This window comes from Cynocephalus volans, chromosome 18 (assembly GCF_027409185.1).
Source record: "Cynocephalus volans isolate mCynVol1 chromosome 18, mCynVol1.pri, whole genome shotgun sequence".
NCBI classification, from domain to species: Eukaryota; Metazoa; Chordata; class Mammalia; order Dermoptera; family Cynocephalidae; genus Cynocephalus; species Cynocephalus volans.
The window spans coordinates 17,883,228-17,908,632 of NC_084477.1; the positions used below are offsets into that span (position 1 = coordinate 17,883,228).

A 25,405-nucleotide genomic window follows, 5' to 3' on the forward strand; every position below is an offset into this window, starting at 1 on the left:
AGAGGGACAACAGGTAAAAACAGAAATATCTGACACCCCATGAGTTAGTGAGTGTGTGTGTCGTGTATGAATTCAATAGAAAGCCCTCACACTGAGCCCAGAAGGCGGGTGGGCTTGAAGAATTTCTTTAAAGAGAAAAAGAATACCTTGCATAACTCAAGAGCCCTATCCCTGAAATCACCCAACCCAGCGTCCGTCTCCTCGGGGACCAGCTGCCAGCCTCTGATGTACTTGAACTTTCTCTGGGAGCTGAGCAGAAACTGCAGTGTCTGAGGCCAGCAGCAGGGTGAGTTCATAGCTAGTCTTGTTCTCCTGGACGGTGCAAGCTGGAGGCAGAGTAATGCTGAGAAGAGGGGTGGGCTTTGGGACAGATGGTGGCTCAAGTTCACTCGAGTCTCCAAGTGTCAGGTACTGAAGAGTTATTCTGGAAACTTCCTGCCCGGTAATATGAGTCTTTAAAAACTGTACAAAGATTTTTTTTTTAATCCTTAGTTTAGTTTTAAATTTCTCTGAGACTAGATGGCTTATATCTGAACTCTTGTTTGGCTGGAAAAACTGGAAAATCCACATACAATGTGCTCCTGAGCCTCAGGGTGGAGGAAGGGCATTGTCTTTGCCGCAGATGTCACCCTTGGGGGCAAGGAAGACAGCCTGGGCAGCCAGGACTTCTGTCCAATAACATTGAAGCTGCTTCTGGCGTGGAGAGGAACACAGGAGGTCTCCTGCTCACCCCCAGCCCTGCCACCATGCCTGGCCGGGCTGGTGCTTCTACAAAGGGCCCGTGGAGACCCTGGCTTCCACATGTGTGATCTGAGGCAGCTCACTCACTCCTATCCGTGAAAACAGCCCTTACGCTATCACATGATTATTGCAACATCAAATAAAACATGTGGATAGGCCACTGCGATGAATGCAGGTCACAACTGGCATCGTGCGGAGCTTCTGCTGACCTGGACACGAGGCCAGTGCAATGGCTCTGGGACCCCCGCCCATGCCCACACCCGGTGCCTGCAAGAGGAGACCTGCAGCAGGTGAATCTGGGAGGGACTCCTGGGCCTGCAGGGCACTCGGGGATGGACAGGGGGGCACATGAAGACACACACCAAATGAGAAAGAGTGCAAGCCCCAGAACCCCCAGGGGGCCCACACCCCCCAAGAGACGCCACCAAGACCAAGTGGATGGTCACAGGAAGGAAGCATCACTGGGTGCACATGCCCCGTCCCCTGAGCTCACTCAACCCAGATTTGTAAGGAAAGCACCAGGCAACTTGAGTGACTAGCACTTCAGCACTGGTGCACGTTCACCCCAAGACAGGTGTCCGCTGTGGAAGAGCTGAGGACAGACCCGCTTCGGATGGTAAAACAGGCAAGTCAGAAGCAATTCCGAGCCTTTCTGCTTAGTCCCCCGCTGGAGCCGCAGCACCTCCCGTGGGGAGCCTCAGAGGGACGTGTGGAGACTAGGATCTGGAGTGCAAATCCGCAGGAGCAGATCAGCTGGCAATGGGGTCCGGGAAGCTCTGCCGCACGTCCACGAGCATCATTTACCTGCACGCGCACCTCTCCCCCTTTACATGATGCAGCCTGAGCGCTCTCCACGGCGCTGAGCCTGCTTCCCACCCGCCAATCACGGACCGTCCTGCTGCACGCTCACCATCCCCACAGCATCCCATTTTAACATTTTCCCAGCTACACTGGCTCGAAATAGCTTCTTACTAGTTTAGTTTTCATTCCCCTGATTATGAGAGAGGCCACACATCTTTTCATGTGCTTACGAGCCGACCGGGTGGTTTCTTCTGTGACTGCCCACACTGCTCTTTGTCCGCTTTTTGATGAGGGTTTACCTCATTATTTTTTGATTATAGGAATTTATAGATTCTGGATATCACCCTTTGTCAGCATGGCAAAAACCATCACCAAGTCTCTGGAAGACCCTTTAATCTTGTTCATGATGCTTTTGTCAAACACACTTTTAAATTCTGATTTTTCAAACTGTGGGTAAGGTTCAGGAAAAGCTTCCCTAACCTGAGGTCATTGATATATGAGTGCACTTCAAAAAATTTGTGGAAAAAAATAGAATTAAAAGATAATACGAATCTTTCCATGAACATTTTCAAGTACCCTCATATTAATGCAGATTTTCTTCCAAGTGTTTTAACCTTCACTAACGCTTTTGGCATTCCGGTTATGTCTGTCTACATACGTTTCCATGAATGCTATGACTAAGTAACCTCAGTTTTCTATGAGGACAATCTGCTGTCCCAGCATCACTTAACAGTTCCTTATTTCATCTCTGATTAGTAATGCCACTGCTGTGAGACCATGCTTTTGTGCGCATGCACACATATGCTCCTGTCCGTGTGTCTGTGTGACCTGCACCTGTGCCTTAACCATGGTGGCTTCGGAGTAAGCCTTCGTGTCTGACGCTCGGTCAGGACTGCCCTGTCCACTTGAGGCCATTTGCTTCTCATTACAAATTTAAGCATCAGCTCTTTAAGTTCCATGAAAAAACCCTGCATGACACTGCACTGAATTTACAAATTAATAAGAAGAGAATTAGTATCTTTATAATACTGAGCGTTCCTGAAACGTCCTTTGATCACGTTTTGTAACTTTCTGCACAAAAGACCTGCGTGCCTTCTGTGTATTACTCCTACGTACCTTGGAGTTCTGCTTGCTACAGTGAACGGCTCTCTTTGCTTGATGTGCTTCCTAACAGGCCAGCACTGGTGCTGATGCTGATGCATACAGTATGTGGACCCCGTAGTCAGCAACCTCACTGAGCTCTCTTACTAGTTGACGTAGGTTCTCCTGGGTTTTCCAGCAACCGATTCATCTGCATGTTGCCCGTCTTCCCACTCCTTACATATCCGACGATCCCTGACTTAATACAGCACTGGTTACGGCCTGTCACACGTCTACAGTTAAAAAGTAGAGAACACCCATGCGTTGATCCTATCTTTAAAGAACGCAACTAGGGCCGAGCCCGTGGCGCACTTGGGAGAGTGCAGCGCTGGGAGAGTGGCGACGCTCCTGCTGCGGGTTCAGATCCTATATAGGAATGGCCGGTGCACTCACTGGCTGAGTGCAGGTCACGAAAAAGACAAAAAAATAAATAAAAAATAAAAAAAATAAAGAACGCAACTAAACTTTTGTCATTATTGTTTGCTACTGATATTTTACAGATACCTTTCATCGTGTTAAGGAAATTCCCTTACGAGTGCAGAAGTCTATTGTTTTTTTCCCTTGCACGTACTAAGATGACCACATAGTTTTTCTCCTTTAATTCATTTAGAAGGTATACAGTATTAACACATTTTCTGATGTTCATTCTTGCATTTTAAAAATAAACTCTTCTTGGCTATAATTTTTTTAAAAATACGTTTTAGATTTGCTAGTATTTGGTTTAGGGTTTTTAAAAAATCTATAACAATAACTGTGACTGAACTGTCATTTTCTGCTTTCTTTTTGTTGTTTTTGGCAGCTGGTTGGTAAGGGGACCTGAACCCTGGACCCCGGTGTTATCAACACTGCACTCTAACCAACTGAGCTAACCAGCCAGCCTGATTTTCTGTTTTTATATAGCTGTTCAACTTATGATCGGGTTATGTCCCAATAAAGCCATCATCAGTTGACACCCAGGGTCCAGGCTAAGCCACTGGGAATGAGGGCCCTGCATGACCCGGCCCTGGAGAACAGTATCCACCCTGCACCGGAGTCTGGATCCACAAGGAGGAAGCACACTTGGAAAAAGGAGGAAAAAGAAAAAAGCGAGCTTGCTGTTGTACAGTGTTCATTTAATTAAAACACATGCTTAATAATCCTCCAAACAGTGATAATAGCATATATTCCACCTAATCAACTAATTTCTGATCAGTCCTAAGAGCTACAGAGCTCATTCTATGGAGGTCTTTTAAAACTAAGAGAACCAAATCCTAAGATATTTAAAAATCTCTGTAGGGCCCCTCTGAAATTAAGCTTCTTAAAAATCTGGTTGGCAGGAGATTTGAATAAGCCCCATGAATCACCTCACGTTTGCCTCCCTTGGAAATTATTAGTTGAAAACAGATTTGTCGCTCCTGAGGCTCTCGCGTCCCGCACTACACAGGACGCAGGAGCCGCGTCTCATTAATAGTCTGCACTGATGCAAAGTCCTTACCCTCCCTGTGACACGCTGGACCCTTTCTCATCTGCTGTGCTCCTTTGAAGTCCCCTGATGCCCTCAAGAAGCCAAGGGTTCTCCCCAGGCTTCAGCGCTGGCCACACGACCTGCCACCTCCACCCGGGTGGGGAGCACGCGTGCACGTGACGCCTCCGGCAGGCAAAGACATCACCGCCCTATACTGCCTCCACTGTTACAGGTGCTAGGTTTAACTGGAACCTTTTCAAAAGTCAAGAGCCATTGCTGCTCTCCTGTAACACCCTCCACGTGCACTTCCCTGTTCCTGCTCACCACCGGATGGTCACCTCAGACAGAGGGCTACTGTCCTCTACACTTGGCTCTCCAGATGCCAGGGGAAAGCTGCCCTCGATGGCTGGAAGCTCACGCTGCTTCTGGACCACAGAACACGCATCCCCTTCTCCCCCAGACCCGGGGCACCTATGTCCTGCCTAGCTACAGTAGCTCTGCCCCCGGGCCCATGGCTTCCCCGACAGGCGACCCAGCTTCCAAGCTGTGGGGGGTTTAGATTTTATCCCCCACTCTGTGGACAGACGCGCTCTCCCTTGATCTGCACCCCACTGTCTCAGCAGCTCACTCCCATGAGCACCTCTCTCAGAGGTTACCGGGCACCCGGCTTTCTTACCCACCCTACTCTTCCCACCCTACCCACAATCGGGCCAAATGATGGCGTTTGTGAGGCCACTGAGCAGCAGTTCCAACTGTTAAAAGTAGATGGGAGAAAAGCTTAAATCCTGGCCAGGATGAGGTCTCCGTGGACCGCCTTTCCACGGAGGCACTGACTTGCTTTGTTGTAACTCTACTGTGGCTGGTCATCGAAGGTCACACCGGATCCGTTTCCTTCCAAAGATGAAAGGTGAGCAGGTCGTCTAAAACTGGTTGACTATGAGAACGTAACCTCAAAGTGGAAGAGTCACTATTCTAACCCTCCTGTGACCCTAGCCCATCTGCATTCCGCATAAGAACAGGACAGACATGGCTGTGTCTTAGCAAACCCAGGTCCTTTGTCTGCAGCCCTTAAGCTCTGTGGTGTCAAATGTAACAGCATCCTTTTGGAATTCTGGACACAAAATCAGCTTCTCGCTGGCAACAGAACGGTATGTTGTGGTAACAAATGATAAGGTGTTAGACATATGTGTGGCATAATCCTGCCAATAATGCCAGTTGTGGTGGTCTACTAAGGCTACGGCTAATGTCTGGAAATCCTGCTCACAGCGCCAGTTGTAGCACCCTTAATCCTGTTCATGACGCCAATTGTAAAGCTACTCGACTACGCCGGTTGTGGGGCTCTTTTACCTGCTGGTAATCCTGCACCAACTGGGCCGATTGTCGAGCTAAGGCTGGGTCTGGAGCCCACAGACCCCTCAAGCCCATTCACAAACTGGGCCACAAACCCTTCATGTGCCAGGCTGGGTCCCCAGACCCCCTACACGCAGGTCTATGAGCTAGGTAACCGGCCACACGGTCCTTGGAGCTGTAGGTTGGAAAGCATGACTGCACCAGGTGGATGCCTGCCCCCCTGCTTCACTCTCTCTCTCTCTCTGAAGAACACAAGAACAACAACAAAACTAAAAAGACACATTGGCGTGCATGTGCACTAACTACGCGCGCGCACACGCGCGCACACACACACACACACACACACACACACACACACACACACAATTTGCTTACAAAGGATGCTGAACCACACCCAACTGACCCGAGGCGAGGGCCCTGACCAAACTATTCTATTTTCCCAACAATATGGCTCCCAAACACTGAGCGTCCCTGTACACGTTCAATGCTTCCAGTCCACGGTGCCATGGAGTGCCCTGTGTCCACACTGAGAAAGGGCACCCTTCTTGCAGATTTCGTTTAGAGTGAACAGCCAAGCCCCAGGGGAGAGTCCTGACCGGCCTAAGACAAACCCACTTCCTCTGCCTCCCCCACGGCCACAGGCAGCTGTGTCTTAGCTGTTCCCGTGGATTCCAACAGAAAGTGTGCTGGGGACGTGCAGGAGAGATGCACTTTGCTGGTGAAAGTCAAGAACCTTAGGGAAAAGGCCATTTCTGGCTGCTCTGCGTCCTGCCTTGAAAGCAATCGCATGCACAGAGCTACAGCAGCCTTCCTGCAACCATAAAATGCAAGAAGACTGCAGCCGCAAGACCAAAATGCTGGACTGTGCTGAGGAACGTCAGAACGAGCCCCCTGAGACGGTCACCTCCAGGCTTCTGGTGAAACAGTTTAATAAAACGTCTTTTTTGCTTAAAGTATCCTAACGGATATAATAAATGACCAGAATCAGGAAGCCTTCAGGCTTCTCCTCGACAATACCAAAACGATAACAAGGAAACAACACATACAATTTGAAAGGGAATGAAAAAAGATAGCGCACAAGAATTTCGGTATTTGAATTTTCCGTTCTTGTAAAGGGAATGGAAAGAACTGATCAGGTGAGCAAAGGCTCAGAACGTATGTCCGTGACACAGGCCTCCTGGAAAGCCTCTTGCAGATCTGCTCTCAAAAAAAAATGATAGAATTCAACTTGTGCCATAAAATAGTAGGAAGCATTTAAACTATTTCAGCAGCACAGTCTGATAGACTTGTGCAAATAGTTATGCAAATGAAAACTCTTAAAAGAAGATAATTAGACTTTAATACTGAACGACAATCTGTGTTTAATCCCAGACAATATCAACAAAACCAGGAAGCGGGTGGGAGAAAGTAAGAGCGTCTTAATTCCTCATCTTGGAGATCGTACTGCTTTATTCTTGCTGCGAAACACTGGTTTAACTCCTCGTCAGTTTTCTTGCTGAATTTTCATAAAAAAACATAAAAAATTGTAACTAGCTGAATTAGAAGTATGGAACAAACTTTCTTCACCCCTGAAGAACAGAGTCCATAACAAAACGCAGACCAACACACTGAAACATGTTGTCCACATTCGTGAGAACCACGGAAAGAGTGAAGCAGTGTGGAAAAAAACAGAACAAACACGAACAATCCCTTAAACTTCAGACCACCAAGTTGGCTTAAAAATCAATATACAATATTGTGTTGCTTACAAAAAACAAACCTTAAACAAAACAGCACCCAGAAAATGAAAACTAACGCAAGACAAAAATATACCTGGAACAAGTGAAATAAAGTGGGCGATTAACATCTACACAAAGTAAAATGCATGGAAAAGCAAAAACAAAAAATCCAACAACATTAAATGCAATGCAAGGGGGTTTATTATAAGGGGGAATAATCTGCAAATATATACCTCTTATACCCAAATCATAGTGATACAGGAAGGGCTCAGTGTCCCTGGGCTGGGGTTTCAGGACAGGCCTCTGGGTTTCCAGCCACTCTCTGAGGTCTCAGGTCCCCTCCTCTGGGTTCTCTCCTGGGGGACAGTTACTGTTGCCAGTTAGACCTGTTTTAACACCAACAAGGGGAAAATGAGACCACAATGGGACTGGCTTCTGCAAACCCAGTGGCTGGGCAGGCTCAGTAGAGAGCACAGAGCATTCTCGAATGTGCCTGGTGCATGTGATAGGGTCTGACCAGTGAACGTGCTCCAGGAAGAGACTGACTGAGCATGTGCAAGATGAAATGTTACACAACTGGGAGCCACCCCCTTAATTGAATATTCATTAGAGAAACTATAAATGCCGAATCCCAGGTGAAGGCGGGGTTGTCCCTCACGTTCCTGGAGGCAGCTGCGCTTTGCTGGCGGGGTTGTGAGCGTCAGTTTGTATCAGATTTACTTTCAGCAGCAGCTGTTCACTCTCGAGCCAGCCCGTGCTCTGTACTGAGCTAAGAAACTGCGTTTCTTGCTTTTGTGTTAGACTCGACGTCTGCACTGAATTTGCTTTTGTGTTAGACTCGACGTCTGCACTGAATTTGCTTTTGTGTTAGACTCGACGTCTGCACTGAATTTGCTTTTGTGTTAGACTCAACGTCTGCACTGAACCTGCTTTTGTGTTAGACTCGACGTCTGCACTGAACGTACTTTTGTGTTAGACTCTCGGTGTCTGCACTGAACTTACTTTTGTGATAAACTCTTGGTGTCTGCAATAAACGTACTTTTGTGTTAGACTCGATCTCTGCACTGAACTTACTTTTGTGTTAGACTCAACGTCTGCACTGAACCTGCTTTTGTGTTAGACTCGATGTCTGCACTGAAAGTACTTTTGTGTTAGACTCGACATCTGTACTGAACTTACTTTTGTGTTAGACTCGACGTCTGCACTGAACCTGCTTTTGTGTTAGACTCGACGTCTGCACTGAACTTGCTTTTGTGTTAGACTCTCGGTGTCTGCACTGAACTTGCTTTTGTGTTAGACTTGATGTTGCACTGAACGTACTTTTGTGTTAGACTCGACATCTGCACTGAACTTACTTTTCTGTTAGACTCTCGGTGTCTGCACTGAACTTGCTTTTGTGTTAGACTCGACGTCTGCACTGAACTTGCTTTTGTGTTGGACTTGACGTCTGCACTGAACCTGCTTTTGTGTTACTCTCGGTGTCTGCACTGAACGTGCTTTTGCGTGAGACTTGCTGTGGGCCCTGCTCAGTCTCTGGAGCTTGCCACGCTCTCGCCGTGGAACCTGCATTTCTTCTCTGTTATATTAAACCTGTTCTCACTTTCTGCTGTGACTCTGCCCCTGAATTCTTTCCTGTGGTGGGGTCAAGAACCTGGTAAGAGGACGGGGTGGGCTGAGGCCGTCTCCGAGACCCTACCTCCAACATCCATAGGACGAAAACAGATCAAGCAAACACTCTTAGATATAAGCAGAAACGCCCGACATGGCAGCGGGGGCTTCCAACCTGTGTGGAAAGGACAATGGATAAGAATCAAGAGGTTTTGAATGGAGTTAACCAGGTTGGTTCAATGGGTATATTTTGAACTTTAAAGCAATTACAGACACTGCTGCCTTTTAAAAAATACCCATCAAGCATCAGTAGAAATGAAAGGCAAAGACAGCACTGCCGGAGACAGGCCACTGCCGGTCACAGCCATACGGCGTAGTGAGTCGCAGAGTGACACAGCCTCTTTACCCACAGAATCGTAGTGACAATAACAGGACCTGCCTCACCGAGCTGTTGCGGAGACAAAAACCCCAATTAAAGGCAGCTACTGTTGGTGTCACAAACACCTGCCACAAATAAAGCCCTCTGTGTGTGTAAAAGAGTAAAACTACGAAGTTGTAATGTCTTCAATACACGGCAACAAAGTGAGGAAAACCACCCATGACCCAAGTTTAAACACATACAAAGAAAGTCAGTTTCTTACAGTTTCGAAACTCTTTCTTACATAAGTATTGGATTAAAGAAAGAAACCCAAGGTGGAATTCCAGACCAGTGAGAAATAACCATATCTTTGTCATTTAAAAGTTTGCTCAAGAATAACAAAAATTATAAGACTCCATTTCATAACATGCAAGACTCAGCCAAAGCTGCACTCAGAAGAATTAAACAGACATAAAGTAAACACTACACGTCCAATTCTCGGGGCAGAGGGCAGGAAACGCTACGACACAGGCGGAGCTGGACGCACCAGGAGCCGGGTAGTCATGAGGCTTTGTGTCTAATCCCAGCACTTGGATCTCCAGGATGGAAGGAAGAGAGAAAACAGGAGCAGGAGACACCTGAGACCAACCGCTGGCATTTCGAAGGAGGAAAGACATTTATAATTAATAAGATTTAAGTGCACGTACACACAAACACCATGGCCAGTAAGTCTGAATATCGGAACACAATGTATGATCTTCGGGGAGGACGTGAATGATCTAAGTTAATTTAAGGAAGGCGGAGAAAAACTTATCATATGCCAATGTCCATGGAAGAATTTTAAAAGTCATCAAAGGGTTACTTTGTTTTAAAATGAAAACAGCTCTAGGTTTAGATAATTTTTGCAGGTGAATTTGGAGAAACAAAGAGTTGCTTTGCAAATAATTTTTCCTAAGCACCTAGATTTAGGCATTTGTTGTAAATTCATTTTACAAAGTCAGCGTAATGACGAAATCAAAGCCAGATGAGGGATTGGGGAGGCAGGGAGGGCAGGCTGTCTGTCCACAGGTATTTCCATTACAAATATTAATTCAAAAGTGAACACAGAGCAAAAGCCAAACTGAGCACTCATACTGAATACATTCCGGTAATTCTCAGAACCAAATAATACGCTGTCATTTCACATGATGTTTCCTTTCAAATGAGTGAGCGAAGGGATAATTGAAAAACATTCATGTCCACAATGTGGCATTAAAAAAAGAAACGAACTCCAGATCCATCGCCAGAGAACTAGATAAATAAACACGAAGTGGAGCAGATAAAGCTATTAAAAATGAAAACTGTACGTAACAACCACAGAAAATGCTTCCTATGGCTCAGTGCTGATAACAGTCGTCGGGGGAAACAGCAAATATAGTGTTTATGTAAAATATAAGAGTGTGTATATAAAATATTGTTTAACACCAGGATCATGGGTTCTGATCCCCCTATTGAGCAGCCGTAATACACAAAGAAATAAATAAAATCTTACATGTATAAAATTACATACATCTAACAATCAAAGGATGTAACAGGTCAGGAAGGACATTCACAAGAAGAGATATACATTAAGCTCCTTTTAACTTTTTGGTGTGGTTTCCTTTTTTTTCTTTTCTTGTATACAACAAATTTGTATCCCTGTAGGTAGGTTTAAAAAGCTACTTTCAAAAGAAAAAAACAAAAACAAAAAAACACCAAAAAACCAGGTTAAGAAATTGGGTGTATTTACAGAAAGGAAGACACTTGGGGAGGGTCTACACAAGGTGGACGAGACACCGTGTGGACCACCGATGTTTAGATGAAACAGACACTCAGACTTTAACTAATATTTGCCTGAGATAAGCATTGCCAACAGTGAAAAGGCATAGCATTGTGTTGTCACCATTTCCTCAGGGACGGTGCTGCTTGAGCCCAGGAAGGGAACAACCCTGAGAGGCTTTTCCCTCCAGGAGGTCATGGAGCAGGTGCCCTCCACTGATGACCCACCAGGCGCTGGCCTCCAGGGGTGCCCCTTTTCAACGCTAGTTGATTTAGTCAGTGGGGGTAACTGGGTCACTTCCTAAAAGCAGCCACTTGTAGAAAAAATATAACTTTAACATGCTTAATTTGCTTCTGTATTTAATGCTTGCTAAAGATGAGAAAACATAACTAACACCATTTTAAGTAAGGCAGGCCCAGACACGTTAAATTCCAGTAAGGGAGTAAAACACCACCCGGTTCCAGGAACTGACTGACCAGTTCCTTATCTAAAAGCCACCTGGAAGATAAACGATTGAGAAGTGCACTGTTCCTTATCGGGGTGCCAGCTCGCTAGAGCCCACCAATAAATCTAAAGGCACCTCAGATAACAAGTAAGCAGTACACAACTCATCCTGTTGTGAAAGTCTGTCTAAAAAACTGTATAAAAAGCTCTTGTGTTTAAGGCTCAGGGTTGCTTCTGTCCAGGAGACTAAGTGACCCCAGCATGCTGGAATAAACTCCTCTTGCTTGATTGTAGTGGTCTCTGTCTCATGGTCTTTGTGGAGTGAGCCATCCCTGTGTGTGGGATTTGTGCACGGTGCACGGGTCTTACAACACCAAGAGACCCAGCTTGGCCCAGGCGGCAAGTGGAGAACAGCGAGTGGGTGACAAAGTATGCCAGGGGCTACATAAGGTGCCAACAAGTCTAAAGGGCATCCCCTGAACCTTCCAGGAGGTGGAGCTGAAGACCACGAGGGGGTTTCAACTCCCTGATGACCTCTCCCCACCACCTGCTACACCTGGAGCTAACTCGGGTGCCTCCATCTAAACCCTGGTGACCCAGAGGCGGGCGCTGGTCCCTCCAGGTCTAGCTATTCATCACGCAGCGTTAGAGTGAACACGACTCTTTATTTACTTGGCAAGGGTCCATCATTCCTAATCAACAATTCCAAAATTTAAAAAAAAAAAAAACCTGGGGAAAAAAAAATCTGTATCATATTTGCTGGTACAACCTGAACCTACCTGAGTCATTGGCAGTAAAACTTTCCTGAACTGAAGTCTAGTATCTTTATTTATCCCACGTGCTGTGAATATTCATACATTTTGCTGCAAAAATATTAGTGTGTTTGAGTAACCCCAGGATTAAGGATATTATTTAATAAAAGGAAGACAAAAGCCCTGTTTCTTCTCAATTTCCCAGGGCCCCGTGGGCATGTGGTTAGCTGGGAATGCTGCCTCCCTCGGGACTCCAGCTGCAAGTTACCAACACCGACCTCTTCCTGTTCTAGATGCGTCCAGGCCTGACGCCTAAAATCCATGAGTATAAAGATGCTCTGGTATGGAGGGTACAGAGCTCTGGGCAGAGGGTCCAGGCACAGAGTGCCCACCCCTCCACTAGTGGCCTTGGTCCACATCTGTGCCCAGCCTCATCACCTGCCTCTCGATGCAAGATCAAGCTTCATGGCTCAATCCTGTGAAATCCCACTGCCTGCCCAGGGGACAAGGGCTCTCTATGTATAAAATGGTACCTTGAGAGGCCAGGGATATGCCAAATGCTGCCAATCCCTAAATAAGTTCCTATTGACAACGTAAGAAAGGGGAAAAGCCACCTCTGCTCTGCACACCCAGGCTACATCCCGCCGAGTCTGATTCCTGGAAGTGGGGTCTGGGTTCAAGGATTCAGGGGCTTCTGGGAACTGGCACATGATGTCATCGTGCAGATAACTGCCTACCCACCTAACAGGAGCGGATGCAGAGTCAATACAATTAATGCGCATAAAATAAAAGGCTGAGCACAGGCCCTGACACTGATAAAATACTGAATAAATGTTTTGTTAGTATCATTACCAAACACACACTTGAGCCTCGCTGTTATGCCACAGCCAACTGCCCACCTGCCCCACTGGCCACAAGTGCCAATAGGGCCAGGCCACCTACACCTAGAGAAGTGCCCTGAGCCACGTGCCACCTCTGCCACCGTGATCCTGCACGGAGTTGGAGCTGGGTCTGCAAATCAACGCTGCAGGGGCGGGTGCTCAGGCCAGCCCTGCCACCAAGCAGCCAGCCTCCTTCACCGAAATAACAGGAGGCCAGTCACGCATGTTTACGAGACGCTGCGAGCTGCCAGGGAGACAAGTGTGGAGTAAGGACAGAGCTCCAGGCCCCAAGACCCCTCGTGCTCCCCTAGGGGGCCTGGCTGCTCCCCGTTTCCGCAGGTCTTCTGCCACTCCTACCCCCCAAAAGAAAACTCCACACCCCATAATAATTGCCTTAACCAAAGCTTCCCTCCAAGCTGCTGAGTTTACATTGAAACTTCTTGGCTTCAGCACTGTTTACTCTTCCAGAGTAACAAGGAGATGTCTGGGGGGTGTCTGTCCCCACAATCCTTAATTCCGATCAGCCACGCTCTTAAAACAATGGACGTCAACGCGGACATTCCAGCGAGAAGAAGCATGACCCAGTCCTTCCGTGAGGGCCCCCCCCCGAAATGTCCTTAAAAATAAATAAATGAATAACAACCCCCACCCCACCCCCACGACAGCTCTGACCTCTGGGCTGTCCTGAAGCCAGACGTTTTAAAAGCTTGTCAAAGCAGAGTTCTTTAGTGATTCTTCTGAACCAAACCAAACCAAAGTTGAGTCACCGAGACTTGCAAATTGCGTAAGAACAACGTATTGTTGATCTAAAGCCTGCCGGGTAGATCCGCGAGGCCTGTGACCTGGACAAACCCCTTTCCCAAAGAGACTCCTTTGTGGGGACATGGGTAGGGCAGCCCTGCGGTCAGGAGCAGCGTTTCAGCCTGAGACACAAAAATGCCTCAAAACCCCACATTTTTAATTTGGTGGAAAAAAGAAACGGCAGCCACATAGGAGACACGTTCTGCCGACTCAGCGTTTGAAACCTTTACCGAGCACTTCTTGTACTCAAGGGATTTGGTGAAATAAATGAAAAGCAATGACGGGGCCAGACGGAAACAAAGATGTTACTTATGTGAGTGACTCCAAAGCACACCCCGTCCAGCTCTCCCAGCAGAGTGACACTCCGCACACCTCCCGGCTCCACGCGCCTCCTACACGCCACCTCCACCAGCTGCATCTCCAGACAAAAGCCAACGCCCTCCTGGAGAGGGGTCTGGACCCGGAGGGGCTTCCTGGAAGAAATTATCTCCCAGACACAGCCTGCTCCAGAGGAGGGGGCTCCCGGGGGCTTGTGCACAGGGCAGGGCAGCAGAAAAGCTCGGGATGAAGAGGAGTCCTGTTCCCAAGCGGAAGGGAGTGGACGGCTGCCCTGCCCCTGGCCTTCCAGCTGAGAGGGACCAGTCCCACCCTGAGGGCTGCTTGGCTGCTGAGACGGAAGAGCACGGGGTGGGCGGCTTCCACAGCACACACTGGGTTGTCACAGTTCTGGAGGCTGGACGCCCGGGGCAGGTGCCGGCAGACTGGGTCCTGTGACCCTCTCTCCTGGCTCCTGGCTGGACCCTCTCTCCTGGCTCCTGGCTGTGACCCTCTCTCCTGGCTCCTGGCTGTGTCCTCACACAGCACAGAGAGTCTCTCTTCTTGTAAGGATGCCCACCGTGCTGGATCAGGGCCCCCTTAGGACCCCCTTTAACCCTCACCAACCCCATAAAGGCCCTATCTCCACATACACCCACACTGGGTTTGCAACTTCACTGTGTGAATTTTGGGGGCACACGATTGAGTCCACAGCACACTACGACTTCCACGTGGCTGCTGCAGAGGGACAGAGGGACTTCCGGTGGGGGCTGTGTGACCACAAAGCTCACGAGGGGACTGCTTCAGCACCGCCTGTGCGGTGGCGGGTGGAGAAGGCAGGTCTGAGCAGGAGGAATAAGAGAACGAGGTAAGGTCAACGTTCATTCTTATACCAGTGGGGTGGGGGGCACGCTTAAGTAAACGGGGGCTTGTCGGGAATCTCTGCTGGCGTTTGGGTAGGACCGTTTCTCCCTCGCATGGGACCACCCTGTGCTACACGCGACGTCAGGTCTCACTGGCCCCGGTGGTAAATGCCAGGAGCACCCCAGGGGGTTTCTCACAGCCCCAAAGCCCCCAGCCCCAAAGCTCCATCCTCGCTCTGGGTGGGTGACCCCACTTGGGGCTGAGAACTACTGCGTTACAAACCCCTCTGAGGCTCCTTTAGCTTCACTGCTGCACAGTTTCATGAAATTATACCCCAACCACGTGAACAGAGCCTCAGTCGTAAGTCATTGATGGTGTCAGACCGTCCCCAAGCGTGAGCCGCTGGCTTGAAGCCCACAGCCGAGGATCTCAGTGCTGGGGTCGTCCGGGGCCCAGGCTCTGGGCCTCTTCTCACATCCCCCTGCGTTCACTCCCTCGGCAATGACACCCCGTCTTGTGGTTTTAAACACGGTCCATACACTGAACACTTCCAAGTTTACATGCCTGCTAGGACCTTTCTCCTGCTTGGATACACCAGACACACACCCACCCACCCACAGGACAGGCCCACGTCCACGCGATGCGTTAACATGGCCAAGATCACGTCCTGGTTTCAAACCCACGCTGGCCCCACTCACGGCCTCCCCAACCCCCTGCCCCTGTTCCAGCCCCGTCCTCACATCCGTCCTGCGGCCACAGCCCTCCTCCCGCCCACGCGCAACACACCCCATCCGACCTGTCTCACCTGCTCCGACACTACGTCCCTCGACCTTGTGCCTGGAAGGTCACGACAGCGTCCCAGAGAAGAAACACGCGGCGCGAAAGGGCCCCTCCCGCGTGCCCGCTGGCTCAATCTGCTTTTCAGTCTGGAGGATTTATTTGAAATTTCAAGTAACATTAAGCAAGGAAGACACAAATTTTCAAGCTGAGAAACGGTGCCTTATAGAGAATACAATGGGCCACCGTTGTCGTAATGTCAAGAGGGCCTCATGAGTCCTGGATGTGACATTTAGTTCACTCGCGCCCGGCTTTGCTGTGCTTCCTGCACTTCCTGCCTCCGTGTAAACACTTCTTCTTGGGACAGTATCTTTTATACACTTAAAAAGGTAAATAAAACATACCCAAGAGCTTTCTGTGGGTGTGTTGTCTGCGAGGTTCTGAAAACGACGCCTCGCATCCATCCCTGAGACTAATGCGGTTGGACCGTGACCACATCGCCTGCAGTCCTGGGACAGAGGACACTAGCAGCGTCCTATCTGAGGTCCACTGTGAGTTCACTGCCCTCTGCCGCTTAAACATCTTCTTCCCGTTCCCCTCTACTCCCTCACGACTCCCGGTGGCATGAACGATTTACCGGGCACTCACTATATGCCAGGCAGGGCACTGGGCAACTCTGTATTGAGCTGAGTGCCAGGAGGTGTCTGAACAGCATTGCTGGCTACAACTATGCTGATGAATAAAAGCAGAGGAGGAAAAATAAGTGAGGCACGTGGTTTGTAGGTGGTGGTGAGGACAACGAGAGAGGCCAGGGTGTTCCAGGTGGGGACGGACACCTCGCTAAGCCTCAGGGGAGGAGCCAGGCCCCATCCACATTGGCACGGTCCTCGCAGGCAGCAGGTGGAGCCGGGTATGCCGCCTCCCAGATGGCAAACACCACAGAATTAAGACCTGGAGGGTGTGGGACTGCAAAACCTCGCTCTTAAGTAACCTCCGCTGTGTGCTTGCAGAGATAACACAACTGAAGGCTGTACTCTCCTGTGCAAGCATTTCCATAGACCTACACAAAGGCAGGTACTGCAGACAAAAAAGAAAAAGATTTTTATATAGAGAAGTCAAATTCTTTAATAACTACTCTCTATTAGATATATTGAGGGGAAAATTCAAAGAGGTAACGTGATCTCCTTAGCCTGACATTCAATAAGAATGGTTATTCTAGAGCTTGCACTTTGAGGATATTACATAGGTTCAATTTCAGGGGTCCAGTTGACTTTGGATAGACTTTAATTTAGCCAAAATTCAACACATGTGAAAGGCATTGCAGCTGCTCCTCTAACACATGCAAATGAACATCATCCATCGCTGGAACTAAAATTAAACCCTCCTCAAACGCGTCTCACTGTGGGATGAATATTCAAACATCTGTCTGGACAAATCCATATTTCAAAAACTTTGAAAAAAGTACATATATACAGTTTCAGGGACTCTGAAAGGACTCGAAGGGGGACTGCAGGTGGGAAAGCCAGCCCACGCGCTCTACAGAAAAGTACGGAGAGGCACAAGCTCGGTGGGAAACCAGGTCTTAACCCATTGGTGAAATGCAACTCCTCACACCACCTCAAGGACACGTAATCCCAAGCAGTTGACTGAAGTCACAGGAGAGATCTCTGTGCTAGATTCCTGAGTCTAGGTCAAGCCCCTCAGGAGAGCCATGCAGACGCTTTCTGGGCTCTGGACAGCAGCTCTCCATCCCTGGGCAGGTTACTGACATTCCAAGTGCCTCAGTTTCCTCTCTGTGAAATGAAAACAGCCTTCGAGTCAACCCAGATGGGATGTGGGGATCGTGAGCAGGTCCCGGAGAAGCATCTGGCACAGGCTGGGGAGGGAGCAGTGGGGACACACACCCCTGGGACCCTCTGAAAAAAGTGAGGGACCCTCTCCCCAGCAATGCATGCATGTGCACGCCTGTGATCAGGCACACAGCTCCAGCTGCTGGGCTTTCACAGAGCCCCAAAGCTCACGCGTGGCTCCCTGGGGGGTCCCTGGATCCCAGGTGAGCAACCCCTCTTTTAGATACAGTATTAGTTGGCCAAGCGACTTTAACAACAGGCACAGGATCAGGACAGAGTAAAGCAGCCTTTGAAAAAGAAATTATCAGTGACAGGAAACATTAAGCAAAGACAATCTTCTGGAGTGGATTTAGAAAAATGACGAGATTCTTACATTATGTATGCTATGTATGTTTACATGTGATCACATACCAACACACACACACACACACACACACACACACACACACACACACACACACACTCTCTCTCTCTCTCTCTCTCTCTTTTCCCTGGTCCTAGAGAACTGTAAAGCTACATACTTCTTTTTTTTTTTTTTAAAGATGACCAGTAAGGAGATCTTAACCCTTGACTTGGTGTTGTCAGCTCTACCAGTGAGCTAACCGGCCATCCCTATATGGGATCCGAACCCGGGGCCTTGTTGTTCTCAGCACCACACTCTCCTGAGTGAGCCACGGGCTGGCCCTAAAGCTACATACTTCTTAACTCCGAGCTGTTACAGGTGAACAGAGCTGACTAGCACCCAAAGAAAGCTGTTGAGAAAGGGATCTCCGGCAGGTAACTAGCACCTGCACACGAGTAAAGCCCTGAAATCAGGAGAGAAGACCCCTCTTTCAATGTGCTCTATTAAGTCATGACAGCACAGCACCAGCGTGTGTTAACGTGCCGCTTCCAGGAACCCACACTGCCTGGCACATCTCCCCACTTCCCTTCTTCCCGGACACCCCAGCCCCAGACTCACCCCTCTTGGGGCCTGTCCTGACCCTGCCACCTGCCCGAAAGTGTTGGCGCAAAGCAGATCGGCTGCCTGGTGCCGGGAGCCGTGTGCCCTCGCTTCTCAGGGCGCAGCATCCCTGTGGCTGGAACCCACCAGTCTGCTCTGGCTGGAGCCCAGGATCCGCGCAGAGGCTGCCGCAGGGGAGATGCGTGACCCACCTGCTGTCACCTGACGGATGAATGACTCTGAATAACTCAGGGAACAGGAAGACCTACCAAGCACCCAGGAAGACAGCCACCCTCAATCTGAAACAAGTCTAACCCACTGAGAATTCCAGTGGGAGTAACACCCCAATCGAGGTTCCTACCAGCAAACCTTAAAGGTGCCAGGTGACAATGAGGGCTGTGGTATCACTTCCCTGATAAGAGGTGACAAAATGTTCTTTAAAATGTCTGGAGACCCCTGAGCTGAGCCTGGTTGCACCCTCCACCCTCGACTCCCAGACCCTAAAGAATAAAAAGGAGGGTGTGGACAGGAGAATTTGCCATAGCACGTGATGGAGGGACGTCACCTGCCCCGTCCCGCGTTTCTGCTCCATTTGATGTCTACCCTGCTGGGCCGTTAAGTCCTCCTTTCTAGTCTCTCGAGTGTTTCCAACTTAAGCGGTCCCAATAAACAGGAATGTAGGTTTTCTTCTCCTGAGGCTGTGAACAATGGAAAGTTTTGTACTTTTGCGAGTGGGTTTTAAAAGCAACAAGAGATCAGTAAACAGGAGGCCAGTCACACGCTTCCTCCTTCTGAGTCCAGGCTCCGGCCAGCAACCCGCAGCCCCTGCACGCTGCCACAGGGCACCGGAAAACTGGGGCTGACCCTACAGGTGAGGTCGCATGCCACATGCCTCGGGAGTCTTCCTAGTGTTCCAACATGGGAAGACACAACACATGTTCAGTTTCCCAGAGACCCGGGCAAATTCCAGCCTCGCAAGTGCAGGGACGCCCTGGTCCTGTGAAGCCAGAGCAGCCGGGCGCGGTCAGACACTTACTGGTCGTGCCGGGTGTCAGGGATGGCTCTGTCCATCCGCAGCTTGTCACTCTCCACTTGGTTGAACTTGTTGCGGGCGTAGGGGTCCTGCCCGGAGCGGACCATTGTCCCTCCAACGTAAGCTTCCTGGTTAAAGTCTGGCCACCGCACTTTCCCTGAAAAGAGCAGAGGACAGGGTGTGGGACACGGGAAATGAGACCGAGCACTCACTGTGGAGACTCAAGAAACAGCATCCACGGCTTCTTCACATTATGTCATTTCATTCAACAAATTAGCTGCCAACAGCCTGAGCCTGCATCTCTATGTCTATGAGCCTGAGAGTGGAAAACCGAAGGCAGGCAGCTTGCAGCACGGGAGTTAAAGGCCTGGAGCGCAGGGATCCGCCCAGTGAACACAGTAACATCAAAGCATCCGTAATGATGGGGCCAGCAACGTCTCCTTATAAAGGAGGGATTCTCTGCTTGTCCTACTTTTGTAGGATTACAGCGATGCCAAAAAGCATCTCAGGCAAGGTGAGAAAGATAATGCATAAATTAAACATTTGTATCCCATCTGATAACATCAGGTAACACAAAAATAAATGTCGACACAAAAAATAACACACCCAAAAAAGAGAATATCAAAACACCCCTGGTGGAGACCTCCTCAGGGATCCTTCTTGCAGCTGTTACTACGCCTGAGCCATGGGGAGAGAGCAACAGCGTGGCTCTCAGAGGCGCCCCGGTGCACGGACGGACCTGGCTGTACCCAGCACGCAGGTGTCACCATGCTCCCCCTGGAGGAGTGAGGCCAGGCAGCGTGCCCGTCTGTGACACTCCTTCTGCAGCCACGTGCAGGTTCTCTAAGAACAGGCGCTGCACTGGGAGTCTGCACAGGGCCTGACTGCGGCAGGGTGGCGCTGGCAGTCGACGGGCATCTAAGGAAAGAGCACTGCAGGGCGGGTGAGCCCAGACAGCCCGGGTGAGCCCAGACAGCCCGGGTGAAGTCAGAGCAGAGCCAGAGAAAGTGGTGAAGGCAGGACGCTCCAACAGCACAGGAAAGGTAGAAGGAGAGTCGGACCCGGGGCAGAGAAAACTCACCACCCAGTGTCAACCCAGCTTCAACCACTGTCTACCACTCATCACCTATGCAACCTCGGACAAGTTATCTATTCCTTAAAGTAAACCTCCTACAAACTAAGTAAGTGAAATGGGAAAGGGTTTCTATGAGGACTTCATGGCCTGCATGTTCCAGTTCTGTCCATACAACAAACTCAAAAAAAAAAAGTAAAGAAACAGAATCACGACAGCCCTGCCCACATGAAGCCCACAAAGTTTCGAGAGGTTGTCGGGCCACGAAGACCCTGGGGCTGCTCAGGGAGCACGGGGGGCAGTGCTTTAGAGAGTGGTCTGGTGAGGCCTCCTAGCAGGATGGCACTGAGCAGACCCCGAACCCAGGGAGGAGCACGGTTCTGCAGTGCAAAGGCCCTGGGGTGGGCACGAGCTTGCCCAGTCAGGACGGCAGGAGGCCATGTGACCACGGAGCATGCACGGACGCAGAGCAGTCAGAGCCCAGGTTGGGGGATGTCGGGCCTTAAAAACTTACGCCACCTTAAGTGACATTACAAGCGGCGCCATTATGGGCCCACAAGGGTGTATTAACGTGGCAGCCTAAGAGGGTGCCGGGAGGAAGTAGGGTGGGGGTGTCTGCGGGAACCTTGCCTTAGCCCTTATTGGCCAAATACGTGCTTCTGTGCTCGTGAACACTGCATGGTTGCAACAGCTAGGCATTGAGACAGGATGCATGCTCTTGACCTTTAAGCTGATAAGATTATGTAAAAAACCTCCCTTCCCCATTTGCCTTTAAAAGCAAGTGCTTGTGTGATAATAAACGGAACTGCTCGACAGAACCCCCACCGCGTCTGAGTGTCCTTTAACCGGGCTGGGTTTGGGGCCGGAGGCTGAGCTCACCTCTCTTCATGGCTCTCTTCCCGTGTCTCCTTCCAAAGGGGACAGGAGGGAAAGAGGAATCCCGGGCCATTTGCTCACCCAGCAAAAGCAACGGGGCTAGGGCTGTTCGGGTCGGCCAGCGGCGGACCCGACAGCAGGAGGCAGAGCTGCTGACAGGTACGTAGGGACAGCGGGTGTGGGGGACAGGGCTCCCCACACATGTCCACCGTGGGCTGCTGGGTCAAGATCAACTGCACGGCTGTCGTCATGGCATGTGCACCTCACATGTGCTCTCCCTGCATGAGTCTTTGCACATAATCAGACGAGGAACAGATTCATTTCCACGAGCAAATTTTCTGCCTAAAAGCTCATGTGCTTCTCGTTGCAACTGTCCTGTGAAGTCAAGATGCCCATTTCACCACAGCTGCCACTGTGGGAGGGACACTTGGGGTCACAGGGTCGGCTGCTCAGATGGGAAATCACTCCCCAAACCCCCAGCCCAGCTATGGCAGCAGCACCGCAGCCTGACTTGTGTGGCTATGGGAGCCGGCCAAGTGCAGGTGTGTTGTTCAATCTAGAACACAAGGTTTTCATGACACTTTCTTAGAAACGTGCTTTCGATGCAGACAGCCCTAGAACTACTTGCTGATCCTCCGCTGTCGCATCCTCCTGCTTCACCCTCATTTATTTTCAAGGATGAGGAGAAAAAACACCCTCCTGTGCCACGGAGCATGCGGTCCCGGCTCCCAGCATGCTGAGTTTATGCTCTCACAGACAACCACGAACCCAGCTTTGAACCTTCACAAAAATCCACACCAGAGCTCCCAGACAGACTTCATGAGCTGCTTCTGACAAACTTGTTTTACGGCCCAAACAGGGAACCAGGGTGGCATCCCTGCATAGCCAGAGACCACCTCCCAGACATGTGATTCTGCAGACGTCTGCCCTGCGTTCCACTGGCCACCGGGGACAAGAGGTCTGAGTGCTCTGTCCGCTATGGGTCTGTATGCAGCAGAGCAGAGGACCTGGGACAAGGCCTCTCCTGCACTCTGGAACCTTCCCTCTCTTCCCCATCTGCACACCTTCCTGCTGGCAGACCCCCACCCATTTCAGGGATATGATGTAATTGCAGCAGAGGGTTTCGCAAGATATCTAGCACCAGTGGATGGTGGGCAACTCAGACCCAAGCCATCGGTGCGGACTAGGTGCTGACGATGAGCCAGGCCGACAGGCCAACGCCTGCCTGGTGGAGCTCACATTTTAGGAGGCGGGCTGGGGGTGGGGACAGATGACTACCAACGACAGTACTAACAAGTGTGTCCTTACAATCTGAGCTGGGCACTTGTTGCTGAGAAACGCAGTCCCACGGAAGCATCTAACAGAGCAGGGGATCAGGGAAGGTTTCCTGGAGGAAGGAACACAGAGCTGAGAGCGGAGTAGTGAGCTGGGGCACGCTGGGAGACGCCTGCTGAGATGTCACAGAAATGACATCCCCCTTCAACATCCAGAGACAGTGTGGGCCCACTCCATCGTACCCCACCCACCGCTCCTGTGGAACGTCCACGACAGGACCCTGGAGGGCCGGCCTTGCCTTGCGACAACTGATCTCCCCACGGCACCAACCTGTGGTGCTGGAGACAGACTACCAACGGTGCTTCTTTCAAGAGAGCTGAGGAATACGATAGAGTCCCACGGGGCCACACACATTTGACGATGACACACTTTACGCCTGGACGTCACACGGCCATCACACGCAGCTCGTACAACTCTCCCAACGCAAAACGTGCTCCCACTAATGTGACGAGCAGATATATTCTGTTTTTTTTTTTTTTAACGTGGGCGTCCCCCATGAAATTGGCTTCGCAATCTAATAATGGGTCATAACCTAACATTTGAAAAACACTGGGCTGAAGAACCGCTACAGAAATTGGTGATTTCCATATTATGGAGAATTGCTAGTGGTGAAGCCACCCTAGGTGGTCGAGGCAGAAGAAAGCGTACAGGACACGGTTTGCAGAGGGAACGTGCACCGAGCCCCGTGGAAGGAAAAGCGGACAGAGGCTCGAGTCACTAAGAGCTCACACCGGAGGCCAGAGGCTGGAGAGAAACCGTCAAAATCACCGACAAAATGGCCAGCTTTAAAAAAAATGACATTCACACATCAACCTGTGCTTGCATCGGCGTCTTAAAATCTGTATAACATTTGGGAAGTTAAAAAGTTTTAGAAAATAAAAAATACATGAAATCCAGTGCAAATGGACTTGGCCATTTTCTATCAGCAAATACATAAAATTTTACATGAGGAGGCAAGAAACTAGCTTCCTCACCAAAGACGACAGGAAAACGAAACGCGTATTCAAATAACGTGAAAAGACAGAGAGACCTCCGCCCGGGAAGGGCAGGCAAGTATTTGGGACATTTGTGTCCACTGCCTTCAGATGTGGTCTTCAAAGGTGAGGCAGGAACCGTGTGACCTACAACAATGGGACGCTCGCGGGACGTGACTCTGCAGACAGGAAGAGCACCTGTCTGCAGCCTCACCTGCCTGCCGGGGCTGCAGTGGGGACCGGCGCCACGTCCCAGCCAGGCCCTCGGCGGCCAGTCCAAGCCCTCCCTCCTCCAAGGCCGTGTCCTCGGAGAAGCACGCAGCCCTCGGGGGCTCGTCACGGCTCCCGGATGGCTCCAGTCCTCCCTTCCCGATTGCATGAGGATGGAGCTCCCCGTGGCACGGGCCAGCCTCTGTCTGGGTGTTGCTCCTCACCCACGGCACCGAGTGCCCCACACGCACGGTCACGTGCACCTGCCCTCTGCCTTACCACGGACGGTCACGTCCCAGGTCTAAGGAACCCGAAGCTGATGGTAAAAAGCAACCCAACCCCTGCACACGACTCGGGAGAAGCCAGCCTCAGGTCGGCTCTTACAGCTGTCATCATGGAGCTGCTGACACAGCCACATCGGGGCGCACTCCGGCCACCTGGACGGCCAGCCTGCACCTCGCTCCCTTTGTCTGCAGACGCCTCCCTCAGCCCACGCCTGGCCCCATGGTGTGGGGAGCAAGCCGATGGGCGCAGGGTGACGCCTCAGTCCTCACTGCTGCCTGTCGCTCCCAGGAAACACCAGGAAAAAGCAAAGATGACGTTATTCCCTGCTTGCTTCCAGCAGGGGAAAGTGAGGCAGGTCGCACTCGAGGTGGCGGGGAGAGGGGAGGATGTGCTCAGACGCCAGGCGTTGTCCACGGACAGAAAACTGTCAGGTGCCACCAGCCCACCCAAAGACAGAATGGGTTTCACCATTGGACACATGGGGATCAGTAAGGCCCCTAAGTTTCTCACATGAGCTGTTTTTAGAACGTCATAGCAGTACTAGCTCTGAGATCCCCGGGAGCGTGCACACACCCCCACCCCCCGCATGCCACGGGCACCTCTCTGGGCCCCTCCCCATCCCGAGGGCCACACGCCTGCAGGGGCTTCACACACAGCGGCCTTCTGCTCAGGAGGGGTCGGGAAAAACACCGACACCCCCATGTGTGCGGGACAGTGAGCATGGGGTCCTGCATCCCAGGTGGGACACTGGGACCAGACCCAGCCCTGCACAATCCTGGGGCCGGGAGAATCCACAGGGGACACATGCCATTTTGTTCTGCTGATGTGCAGTCCTGGGGGGCGCAGCATGAATCCATAAGGCAGCTGTTCAACTCTGGGCAAACCCACAGTCAGAAAGGACTTACTTTTGTAGGAAAAAACCCCACACCCCTCTGAACGCCACACAAAGTGACGATACCAGCCCTGAGCAAGCCCACACTGAGGAGGAGACGGGCGACTCTGCATCGGAGTCAAGGCTCCCACCTGCACTGGGCG

General features: G+C 50.5%; 1 protein-coding gene across 1 annotated transcript in view; it reads right to left on the minus strand.

Moving 5' to 3' along the window:
- The window catches only part of GALNT2 (polypeptide N-acetylgalactosaminyltransferase 2), a 148,153-nt gene that overhangs the window by 36,208 nt on the left and 86,540 nt on the right, over window positions 1–25,405 (minus strand). Inside the window, exon 3 of the mRNA XM_063082798.1 lies at window positions 19,622–19,775. Coding sequence (XP_062938868.1) covers window positions 19,622–19,775 — 154 coding nt within the window. The remainder of the gene's footprint in view (window positions 1–19,621; window positions 19,776–25,405) is intronic.